Here is a 12,034-nt window from a genome sequence, read left to right as displayed (position 1 = left end):
GCTCTGGCAGGGGGTCTGATGATTTTTTGTAGTTAGACCATCAATCACACTGTGACAATATATTGTAGAGGTGGTTCCAAGGGTTTATGCTGGAAACAGTCAGTTTCTGAGCTTCTGGAATTTTGGAATCAGAGTACTTCATCACCACTATGGGTACATTTTATGTAGTTGACTCATTTTAACATGAAAGCGTTTTGTCTTTGTTTCCTTTCATGTTGTGTTTTGCAATTACTCCAGAGAAACATATTAATGTTAAAGAATTGGCAATGCATGTGTGATCTCTGATATGATCATACTTTATTTGTAGTTTATATGTTTCAAGATTAGGATCAAGGCCTGGTTTCAGAGGAGGAATTGGAGTAGAAACCATCAAATAGATGTCAGCATTGGGAAGGTGTCTTCCAAGTGGTTCATCCTACCAGGAAGGTCAGCAGCTGTATTCTTCACAAGCTACAGACTCAAGTGTATCCATTTTCTGATAACCACAAATCAGAGTGATTGACTCCTCAACCTTCTGATGGAAGATGGTGGAAGAAGGTTGTTAGCCATGTGGGAGTGCTGGGGACCCACACACCTTGTCACAACTGTTGTGCTTAGATCCCTGGCACTCAGGAAGGCTCAGGGATGGACTTGCTTGGAGCAGGTGTGGAGAAACTGTGGTATGTGGGAGAGGCACAGGCTTGTCTACACACCTGCTCTCCTGCATTTCAAACCTACCTTAGTCCCAGGCAACATCAGCCCAAAAAGGCTAAATAAGTAATGGCAGACTCAGTGAACATAAGCCTGTGCTTGACTCACACGCCACAGAATAAGCCAAACTGTTGCTGGAGAGTGTGAGAGCTGCTGGGTTATACTTTTGCAGCTGTGCTTCGTTACTCATGGCTTACAGTCTAAAATATCAGGAAACGTGCAAGTCAAGCTTACTTGACAGCGAATCCATTTTGTAAACTGGTCATGGACTCATTGTCACATGTCCATTCTCTGGCACTTACAGGAAAAAGAGATTGGCCAGTGTCAGAGTGTCTGGGTTATGTGACACACTGTTTCAGGAAAAAAATTGCTGCAGTCTTTAAAATGGCTACAAAACTACTACAGAAGAAAGAACAAACCATATCTGAAGAGATCACAGATGTATACAGTTTAAAGGCCAAATCTGATCTGGAAACAAATTCCACTAAATGAAAGTTAAACAAAGAATAATGTTTAAAAAAGACTGAAAGCAATTGTATGTTATTTAAGGGGGAAAAAAGGCTAGCTTATAAAGTTTTTTTAGCACAGTGAAGAATATTTAATTTCTTATCTGACGTTACTTAAAAGGTTAGCCACTGTGAAAACCTGAGAGTGTGGAACCATCAGAACACCTGAGTGGGCTGGGTTTTTTTCTGAAAAAACCTTTACAAATTTTTATTTGTTATGCTGCTGAAAGTAGCCAAGTGTTATGCTCCAGTTTCCAAGAATCAGAAAAGAAAATGTGCAGTAACTTCTGACCAGTTACCAGCAAATATCTCTGTGGCAGGTAGGCAGGCCTTGTGACAGTGATGCTTGCTGGCAGTAGCAGCATTAATTCAGCACTGCAACACTGAGTGTCCCAGCAGGAGCTCAGAACATGTGGAAAGGTCAGAGATCAGAGCTTACTAAGTAAGATTGGCAAGAGGGATGTTTGCACTCCAAAGATGCTGAGGTTAAGCTGGGTGAGCATAACTGTGTATGGTGCACAAGGCATTTTGGTGCCTTTGGCATGCAGTGGAAGGGTTTGGTAATGCCCAGGGTGAGACTAAGGCAGATCTCTAGCTTAGGTCAGATGAGCTTCTTGATGCAGAGCCTGTGGTCTTTGGGTGGCTTTAAAGAGGGATTTGCTCTGGTATCCACAGTGTAGATGTCTTTCGGTGATGTAAATTTCCATATGCACACCTTTAATTTGTTCCTGTAGCCTGTCAATAGGATATTGCACATATTCATGGTAGAAATGCACCTCTGGCTGGTATTGTGCTGTCTTGAATGTTCACCATTGAAGCAAATCTTGTTGTGTTTGTTTCTGTTCAAGGGATGCCTAAATATCAAACTTATGCTCTGTGCTAGGTAAGAGGAAAATACAGTAATTTTTTTATGGGTGTTTGGTGTAACCTATGAAGAAAATACTGTATTGAAAACATCTCATGGTGGAGTTGCCTAGACCACCAGCTGAGGTGAAATGCTAGTCCATGCACAAAACCTTCTTGTGTTTGTTTTTAGCTTCCTCCTAGTGACTCCTAAGATTTCCTGCAGAAATAGCTTGAATTCTAGGACGTGAATGATTTCAAAACTGATTCATTTTAATTTTTATTTTTTCAATTGGGAAATTAGTTTGTGCAAATACAGTTTGAAATGTATTTTCATGACCTGTTTGGTGTTTATGGCTAGTCCTCCTTAAATGGTTGCCTAAAATACCGGTTATTTTTTACATTTCTTTCCTAGTTACTTGAATACCAGGTGGTGAATTTTCCTTGAAAGAACCTATGGTTAAATTTTCAGTCATTTGTGTTGTAATTAATGAAAATACTAGGTTTTCATGGGTGTTTTTACAAATCTTTGGCACTTGTTCAAGTACTGAAGTAAACAGATCTGGCTGATCTTTCTCAGAAAAAATATCCACAAAGTGGTTTTAAAATCATGTAGCTATTGATCTTCCCTCTCTACACAGAAAAATAGCAGTTAATTTCAAAGAAAACAGTTACCATGGGGTTTCTGCCACATTGAGAAAGTTACAGGCGTTAGAGATTTCTGTCAGTGAGAGGAGATACAGTTGTGTGTAAGAACAAACTCTACCAACAGGGCGCTTGCAGCATCGGATTTTGTGAGTTTCATGAGTCCTTCTGACTGTTTTGCTCTTTTGATTACATGCAGAGCCATAATACCACCCTTATTTGTAGTTTGCTCTGCCAGGGTGTCAGGTGTGACACTGAACACCTTCTGGATGTGCACTTTGAAATGAGTAATGAGGGTCAACACCTCTCAGTCAGGGTGTGTGCTTCTCATAGGCTTTGTTCATCAAAGCATCTTTTCCTGCAGGAAGATGTTTTGTGGCCACAAAAAAGATCCCCTGCTCTCCTAAAACTGTTATGTGAGGGGAAACTCCAGGCGTTCTGCTGAGCTGCCAGCTTGGTGCAGCTGGAGAGGGGATTTGTTGGCTATGACCCTTTGTAAGCAAACGGGTATTTCCTGTGTGTCTCCAGTGAACTGGACAGGGGAATAAGTGTAAGGGATTATAATGCTTCATTTCAGATGGCTGAGTGTGAATGCCTACAGAAAGTAATGCTTTCCAATAGAAGGGGGGATTTTTCCATCACCTGCCTATGCCAAGTGAAACTTATGAGGTGCATTCCATCTAATAATTTTTTTTTTGTCTCCAACAAGCAAATAAACAACAGTCATGTCAATGGGTAGGATCCTAAACACTCTTCTGCAAGCAGTAATGAGAAGAAGCTGGGTTCAGAATGAGTGCCTTTCAAGTAAAATGGTCAGAAAAGAAGTTTATGTGTATGTAACTACTGAGGATAAACAAGGCAATGTGCAACTATTTCACAGTTAGCATGTACTCTGAAAAATCTAAATTTGTACACTGTCAGTATGAGAAAGAAAACTGAAACAGAAATGGGGACTGACTGAGGAAACTCTGAGAGAGAACTGTAAAAGATTATTTATCCCACTGCTCTTTCTCATGCTGGTATTAATCCATAGGGAGATCCTTCAATTTGGTGGATCTCCACTGGATTAGCTACCCAGGTTGCAGATTATATGGTATAGATTTCTGATGAAAACACTGATGTAAGAAAAATAAATAAAGGAACAAACCAAACAAAAAAACCCCAAACCTGAACCTTTAAAAGGGTTTTATTTTTTCCATTAAGTTATGTTTTTCTGAAGGGAGACAGGCTAGGTAATTTTTTCCTTACTTGAATATATATGATTCTTTAAAGAATTTATGGATTTTAGTTTGCTTTTATTTGAATTCAGAATTGACATTAAGAATATAACTTGGTGCTGTGACATACTGGATTTAGACCTTGTCTTTATGAAATAAGATAAAAAATATTTCCTACCTGCAAACCCTGTCTTCTTAATTCATAAACTGGAATATTTTCTGTGGTATCCTTCTGTGATGGCTTGAATGAAGACAGCCACACTTTCTTTTCCTTTTTTCTCTGTATATGTAGAGAGGAAAATACATACAGCTGCATGTGAAGTTAAGCCTGAAAGCAGGGGTTAAGCCTCAGAGTGTCTGTAACAGGCACAGCAGTTTACAGGACCTTAGGAGCTCTCACAAAAGTTGGTGGGAGCTATTCCATTGACTGCTTTGTTAGCTGCATCTGACTCTTGTTTAATAAATGGGGAATGTTAAAACATTCTTACTCAGAAATGTAGATTCAGCCACTCTCCACTTCGACTTGCACTTCTGTGCAGAAAGGCTTAAAATGCCAGTTACAGAATTTAAATTAAAAAAAGGTACATTTAAACAAAATTAAACAAAAAAAGAGTATTTTATGACTCTGAAGTAATTTTTAAATTTCATTCTTACAAAACCTATTTATTGAACAATAGCATGTTACATCTTTTCAGAGTTTCCATAAAGCAGAAAACAATATGATGGTATTTCTAAGGTCCAAGGTAAGCATCTCTCAATAAAAGTCCAAACTGGATTTGTGAGTCTGGATAGCATGACACTGAAAAAATACTAAAATAAAAAAAAATTAGATGTAAATGTGCAGCTGGAAAATTTCCTTTATGAAGGGCTACCTAAACTTGAATAGGTAACTATGCTTCTGTCTTTGACTCTGAATCTCCTGTTAAAATTGTCATATGTAAATTTTTATAAGGGTTTTTTATATAGATCAGCTACTGACTAGAGAAGCATTGTACTCATATTTATGAAAACTCATACTATCTAAATAAAATTGTGAATACAAATATAAAAGATATAAACCACAAATTCATTGACTGTATTTTGAAATTTCTAACTAGAGATAGAAATGTTTGTATCAATTGGAATTAAAGTATGGAGAGAAGAAAACCTAACAATATAAGTTGCTTTTCAGCTTTTTACAGCTGTTTTCGAAAGGTAGATTTGTATAGAGAGAAATTGATGTATAACTTTTTTTAGAACTATTTTAAGCCTAGCAGCATGGAAGAAAAGCCATGTCAATGAGCTGAATTTTGGGAGTCTGTAATGGAAATGGTGTAGTATGGGAATAAGTTTGTTTGCTACTGATCTGCTGGAAGCTACAAAGAGCTGATGGCAAGGAGGAACGTGGGGCTTCTTGCATGAGGGAAGGGCAGCCAGGCAGCAGCTTTGGAGAGCATCTCTTTCATCTAACTTTGGGTGTCACTCTGTCCCTAAGGTAGCTGAACAAATAGTGTCCTTTACCTTCTGCAGAGCTGCCAGTGGCGCTGTGGAGTGATAGTTCTAATTAAACTATTAGTTTGGGCTTTTGGATTAGATGAGTTAGATGATGTGGCTATTCCATCTAAATATATGACTTGATTATAGAAATCTTTAAGTATAGAACTCATTACTAATTTTGTGTGTATGGAGCATATAAAATGAGACAGCAGGCTTGGTTGTGTTGAAAATTGACTTTCTTTGCCAGTGTTTGCTTTGAAGAGGAAAGGCATTTTGGCTCAGCTGTTGTTGTAACGATACAAAACTCTCCTGGCAACTTTTACAAATGATTATACACCAGCAAACAGAGAGGTCTCAGAATACAAACATACACAGCGAAGTGTGGTCAAGTTGAGGGCATTTTCTGTGCCTTCTCTCTGGACAGGTTGCATGATCTGTGCCACAATCTGTGCTCCTGGGAACATTGAGAAAACAAGGAGAACAGGAGCTTGCAGCTTCCTCCCTCACCTTGCCAGTAAGACAGCAAGGGACTGGTTCCTCAGCCTTTCTGCCATCTCACAAGTGATGGCACAGTGGTATCCATAGGTTTCATGAAACAATTACCCTCTTAGTCATTTCCTCCAAAGAGTCCTTTGAAAAGTGGGAATTTGTAATACTGTAAAATGCTACTGCTCTTTGCAGCTGTCAGCTGTAGTAGATCAAGTTATCAGTTTACCACTGCGAGTCTTTAGTCCTGCTGCCAACGGCGACCTTATATATGGCTATAAATCTTCCTGGAGTGTAATAAAGGTGCACTGCATTTCACTGTAATGGGGAAAGTCTTGCACAAAGACAGACAGCATTAGGAATTTTGTGTGTAATAGCCAGTGCTTCCCAATATCCATGTCAAAACAGAGGATGTAGGACTGTGGGCTGCAGAAGTCATTGAGACATATTGCAGTTTTCTATCCCAGAGTACTCTGATTTTATCATGGCAGTGCTGCTCTAGTTCAAGAGTTTGTGGTATTCATTTTATAAACCTTATTCTGAGGTTCTTGCAGCTTTTCTGGTCTGCATGTCAGAAGTCATTCTGGAGGAAAAAAATCCCTGAACTCATTGCTATTGCTTTATTTATTTATTTTTCTTTTCAAGGTTAGAAATAGTTCAATCAAAATGTAAGTCTGACCTGAAAAATTCCACCTCTTTTGCAAGTACTGGAGTCACAGCAATTTTATAAGGCATTTGGAGACTCAAAATTCAATAGGTAGCTAATTTGAGTCACCAAAGAATCTATTTCCTATCTAAGTAAATTAGAAATGTAAGTTCGTTGTTTTCTAACTCTAGGAACTGAAATAGCTTTAAAAAAAAAGCCTCTAATTTATTTGGAAACTTCTGAAAATTAACCATAAAGCTTGAATTTTTTCGTGTGAAAGTCAATTTTTAGTACTGAACTGAATAGATAATGCAACAGTGTTGTGTCAGAGATTTTATTTCAGAACTGTTCTGTTATTTCTGAATTTGAATGAACTAAATCTAAATATAGTTAAAATACCAATGAGCTTTGTCTCACTCATTTATGAATTAAACATAGAGCTGTCACTATTTGTGAGCCTAAACAATCCAAAATAGTATTTATTGTTTTGTAGAATTCTTAAAATGTTTAATAAAAGTACTCACTGGCTCTGATTTTCATGGTTGGATGACAGCATCCCGTTATTAAATCCCATTCCACCATTGTTGCATTCCAGCTATACTCATTTATAGTCTTTTGGTCAAATTAAGTTCTGTGGTAAGCCAGTACAATTCCAGTGGAGAATTCCAGGTGCCATTATTATGCAAGATTTCACTTTTTACCCGCTGTGTCTCACCCTGCATTGAGCCTGTGTGGCACAAAGAGGTTAAGTGGGGAGGGGAACAGAGACATTTCGAGAGTAAAAGAGGAGCAGACTTGATAATAGCCTTCAGCTTGCTTTTTGTTGTTGCTCTTTTTAGCTGACTCTTATGACAAGATGTTGCATATTAAGAATTTGCTCCTGTAATCAAGTTTTTTAGCTCAAAATGTATTCTGTATGTACACATGCATGTGAATACACAACTTGTCCTACAGCTCACAGAGGTAAAAATAGACCAAGTTGGATACTTTGTTGTTGTTGATTTTTCTTGGAAGTGCACTACCTTTTTGCAGTTTTGTTTATATCAGTGTGATGATATATTCCAAAAATCTATCCTAGATGACTGTAGAGCATACAAAAATAAGCCACATCATATAATACATAGAAAATTATGCCCACAACCACAAAGACCCAACTTCCTTTCTAATCCACTTCCCACCATTCCTTTCCCCTAAAAACAGAGGTATAATGCTTTCCTTCTCTGTCCCTGAAGATGAAATTAGGACTCTTTCCTTTTCTGCTTTCCACATTTTCTGTATCTAGGTAAATGGAAGGAAAGAAGAATAAAGGCAGAATGATATCAGGGCTGAAGTTCAGGGCATGGTTCTGAGCGTTAGCCCTGGAGCCGCCTGGGTTAAGGGTTTCAGGTGTCCTATGTGACATACACATGCTGCAAAGCAGGAGGTGGAGGGAAAGGCTGCACGGCTCTGTGTAGGGGGAAAGGGGAGGGATTCAGGTCACAGCAATGAATGAGGCAGGCTGATATATATCACCTCAATACCTGATACAAAAAAGTCAGTGATTGTTCCTGTCCCTTATGGGACTTCTAAACTCTAAGGGAAAATTTGGTTTCTATGAAGACGGTCTTTAAAATTTATGTCCAGAGCTGTGAATGCTTGCAGCAACTATCCCCTGGCAAGTTTGTTTCAGAAAGATTCTTATGAATTCTTTCAAATTGTTTCTTGGAATGTTTAAAGCCTAAATCCATGACCTGCTTCTTCATAACAGCTGCAGTTTTTTCTTCATTTCTAGAAGACATAAAATACCTACCATTTTCATCAGTTCTCAAAAATTTAAGTTTGAAGAAAGCTGAGTCTCATTTGGGCCTATGAATCCATCTGTTGCATCCTGTACTTCCCAGTACCTTAAGAGTTTTTTTCAACTGAGAAAAAGTATTCATAATATCATTTCATTAGGCCTTTTTAGGGTAGTTTTTTAGTGCACATCATCAAAGCCATTGCAATTGTTTCTTTTCCAGTGTTTAATATTTGCTGCACCCACCACCCAGTTCTAAAATCCTTTGCCTGTAGCATTTGTGTTTCAGAGTGGATGAATAAAATTTTAAGGAATTTCATCACTGTCCTATCAGGATTTTTAACTCAAATTTGTCACATAATCTTTTGTGCAACTTATATTTAAATGCACTTCAATCTTAATTTTCTGCGTCTTCTAGCAAGGGAATATTCTGTTGTATAAAACATGCAAACTTTTAATGATACCCATTGGAAACCAGAGTTCATAGATTGTAAATGCTGGTCTTTATCTTGGAATTCAATAGATCAAATGCCAGCTGCTTGGAAAGCATTTCTGAGCAGTAACATGTATGCTCTGGTTCAATTTTCTTTGCTCTGCTTTATTCACTAAAGCGGATGTCTCTCAGATATTTGTTACATTTTCTGTTTATTTTAGTAGGAGTTTTATAAAGTTAATTCAGAGAAAGTGCATCAAGTGAAAAAGGTGAGAAAGGTGACTGAATTGAAGCTGTTCCTCAATCTCTGTAATGATTCATCTTGCTCACTGCAAAGCTGTAGTAGATGCACAACCTAGCATGGGTGCCACATCTGTGTTAGATGGTGTTCACAAAAGGTGGTTTAGGGCCAGCAAGGTGCTGTCAAGACATCAAAGAATGTGTAGCCCAGACATGCCTCCAGAGGCCAGTTTGCTTTTCATAGACTGGCTCATTGGAAAACATCAGATTTCTTCTGCTTTGCACTACCTTTGTGGAGTACAGAGATTACAGCTTTATGTGCATAAGGCCCATGGAAATCTGTGGTTGCTTCTTGCTACCTTCTGTTTCTATTGTTAACAACACAAGCAAGGAGCAAAGCTGTTTGCTAAGGTTTCCCTGTTGAATACTGTGACCCTTAATTTGGATGTCCACTACTTAAGTAGATTATTTTAACTGAAACATATTTTGTTTGTAAATATTTTGTAAACTGGAAACCCTCACAGTTTGCAAATAAAACTGGTCTCTCTGAAGGACAGTGTAATTTTAATTATATGCAGGCTTGATTGTGATCCCACTGAGGGACCAGACTGGCCATTCTATTTGGAGCCAGGCAAATTGGCTTCTTAAGAACACAGCCACGTTCACTTCAGCACTAAAAAGAGTCTCTTGTGGGCAGAATGATTCAGGTATCCTTGTTGAAGTTTATTGTACAGTTTGGCAAAACTTGTCTACTTCTATTCATATCTAATGTCTGAGTAGAACTTAGGGTGAGGAATGCCAAAATATATCACATAGCAATAAAAGACAAAAATCACAAAATAAATAGATATTTTTCTTTTTATTTTTCAGAATATTGCAACACTTTCACACTACTGCTGAGGATTACACCATCATTTTCACATCTGGATGCACAGCTGCACTTAAACTGATAGCAGAATCATTCCCTTGGATACCTGAAGGCACAAAGCAGCCCAGCAGTCGATTTTGTTACCTAACTGACAGCCACACATCTGTAGTTGGTATGAGGGGCATAACTGCTTCAATGAATGTCTTGTCTGTTCCAATAAAACCAAAGGAAATTTTGGTAGCAGAAAGCAGGTTACCAGCTGAAGAACAAAACTGCACAACACCTCATCTATTCTCTTACCCAGCTCAGAGCAATTTCTCTGGTACCAAATATCCCCTTTCATGGATACAGGACATAAAATCTGGAAGACTCTGCCCCATCAAACTACCAGGGAAGTGGTTTGTTCTACTAGATGCAGCCTCGTACGTGAGCACTTCTCCATTAGACCTGGGAGTTCACCAAGCTGACTTTATCCCCATCTCATTCTATAAAATCTTTGGATTCCCAACTGGTTTAGGAGCATTATTGGTAAACAACAGGATTGCTCCCCTCTTGAGGAAAATCTATTTCGGAGGTGGAACTGCAGCTGCCTATCTCGCAGGACAGGATTTTTATTTCCCCAGGAAATCCATAGCAGAAAGGTAAGACTTTGTTTAACAAAACAAATTTTTTGCTTTTGATTTTTTACTGATATTATTTGCAGTATCATTTGCATTAGACAAATGTCTCAGGCTTGGCATATGCACTGGGCTATGATGCATGTTCTTTTTATGCAGTTGGATAGGTATCTCACATCTGACACGGTTTGTCTTATTATTCTTTTTTCTTAGCTAAAGAACATCATCTGAAATATCTACCTTCCTTTCCTGATCTAGTTTGCCAAAACTGCTAAAAATATAAGGCTTCATTCTGTGACATTTTAGGCTTCATTCAGTGACATAAAGGTCAATCCATGCATTTTTTAATTTGAATTTAAGGTACCTCAGTAGAAACTTGATTGTTTTTGAAACTCCTCACCCAAAGCAGCCAGAGCAAGGTTTATCACACAGCGTAACTACCCTCAGTGAAATTGCAAAGTTAGTTCTATGTATTTCACTGGAAATGTGCAGTGCTTTACCTTCAAGACAAGCTTTATCAGAATAAAAAATTCTGTAAAATACATTACCTACAATGAACGCTTGCAGTGCTCTTATTCCTTGGCTGAGGTTCTGAAATAGCTCCGAAGCTCTCCTACAGAAAATAGAGAACACCTAAAGGAGGTCAAACATTCACACATAAGAAAATGCAGGGCAATAAGGCAAGCTTCACCTTAAGTTCCTGAACACGCTGAAGTAAGGTAAGCTTCACCAGTTCCTGAACACACTGAAGTGCCACTCTTAGTGATGCTTGGTCTCTCTGCCCCTCTCCTTCGTGTCAGCAACAACTTGCAGTTAAGGGTCTTTCTACCTGTCTCACATCTGCACAAAGGAAATGCTAGAGATCAGCATTTCATCACAGGATCATAGAACAGTTTGTGTTGGAAAGGACCTTAAAGATTGTCTAGTTCCATGCACCCTGCTGTGGGCCAAGACACCTTCCACTAGACCAGATTACTCAGAGGCCCCTCCAGCCTGGCCTTGAACACTTGCAGGGATGAGGCATTGAGGAACTTCTCTGGGCAACCTTTTCCACTGCCTCACTACTCTTACAGTAAAAAAATTCTTCCTCATATCTGATCTAAACCTTCCCCCTTTCCATTTGAATTTCCCTTTGTCCTGTCAGTATACACCCTTGTAAAAAGTCTCTCTCCAGTTCTCTTGTAGGCCTCCTTCAGGTAAGGGAGACTGCTGTAAGGTCTTCCCTGAACCTTCTCTTTTCCATGCTGAACAGCCCCAGCTCTCTCAGCCGGTCTTTGTAAGAGAGGTACTCCAGTCCTCTGAGCATTTTCATGACCCTCTTCTGGACTCACTCAAACAGATCCATTTCCTTTCCATGTTGCATGCCTCAGAGTTGGATGCAGCATTCTGGGGGGGGGTCTCATGAGAGCAGAGCAGAGGGGCAGTATCCCCTTCTCAACCTGCTGGCCACACTGCTCTGGATGAATCCCAGGACATGGCTGTCTTTCTGGGCTGCCAGCACACTCATTGCTGGTTCATGTTGAACTTCTCATCAATCAACACATCCAAGTCCTTCTCCCCAAGGCTGATACCAGTTCATTCTCCACCCAGCCT

General features: G+C 39.0%; 1 protein-coding gene across 4 annotated transcripts in view; it reads left to right on the top strand.

Moving 5' to 3' along the window:
* MOCOS (molybdenum cofactor sulfurase) overlaps positions 1 to 12,034 on the top strand; it is a 210,211-nt gene that overhangs the window by 74,961 nt on the left and 123,216 nt on the right. For all 4 annotated transcript variants that reach the window (XM_063163847.1, XM_063163867.1, XM_063163877.1 and 1 more), the window contains one exon: positions 9,827 to 10,465. In XM_063163847.1, coding sequence (XP_063019917.1) covers positions 9,827 to 10,465 — 639 coding nt within the window. The remainder of the gene's footprint in view (positions 1 to 9,826; positions 10,466 to 12,034) is intronic.

Source organism: Melospiza melodia, chromosome 1, assembly GCF_035770615.1.
Source record: "Melospiza melodia melodia isolate bMelMel2 chromosome 1, bMelMel2.pri, whole genome shotgun sequence".
Classification (NCBI taxonomy): Eukaryota; Metazoa; Chordata; class Aves; order Passeriformes; family Passerellidae; genus Melospiza; species Melospiza melodia.
Note: the sequence above shows the minus strand (reverse complement) of the source record. Positions and strands in the feature narration are given on the sequence as shown.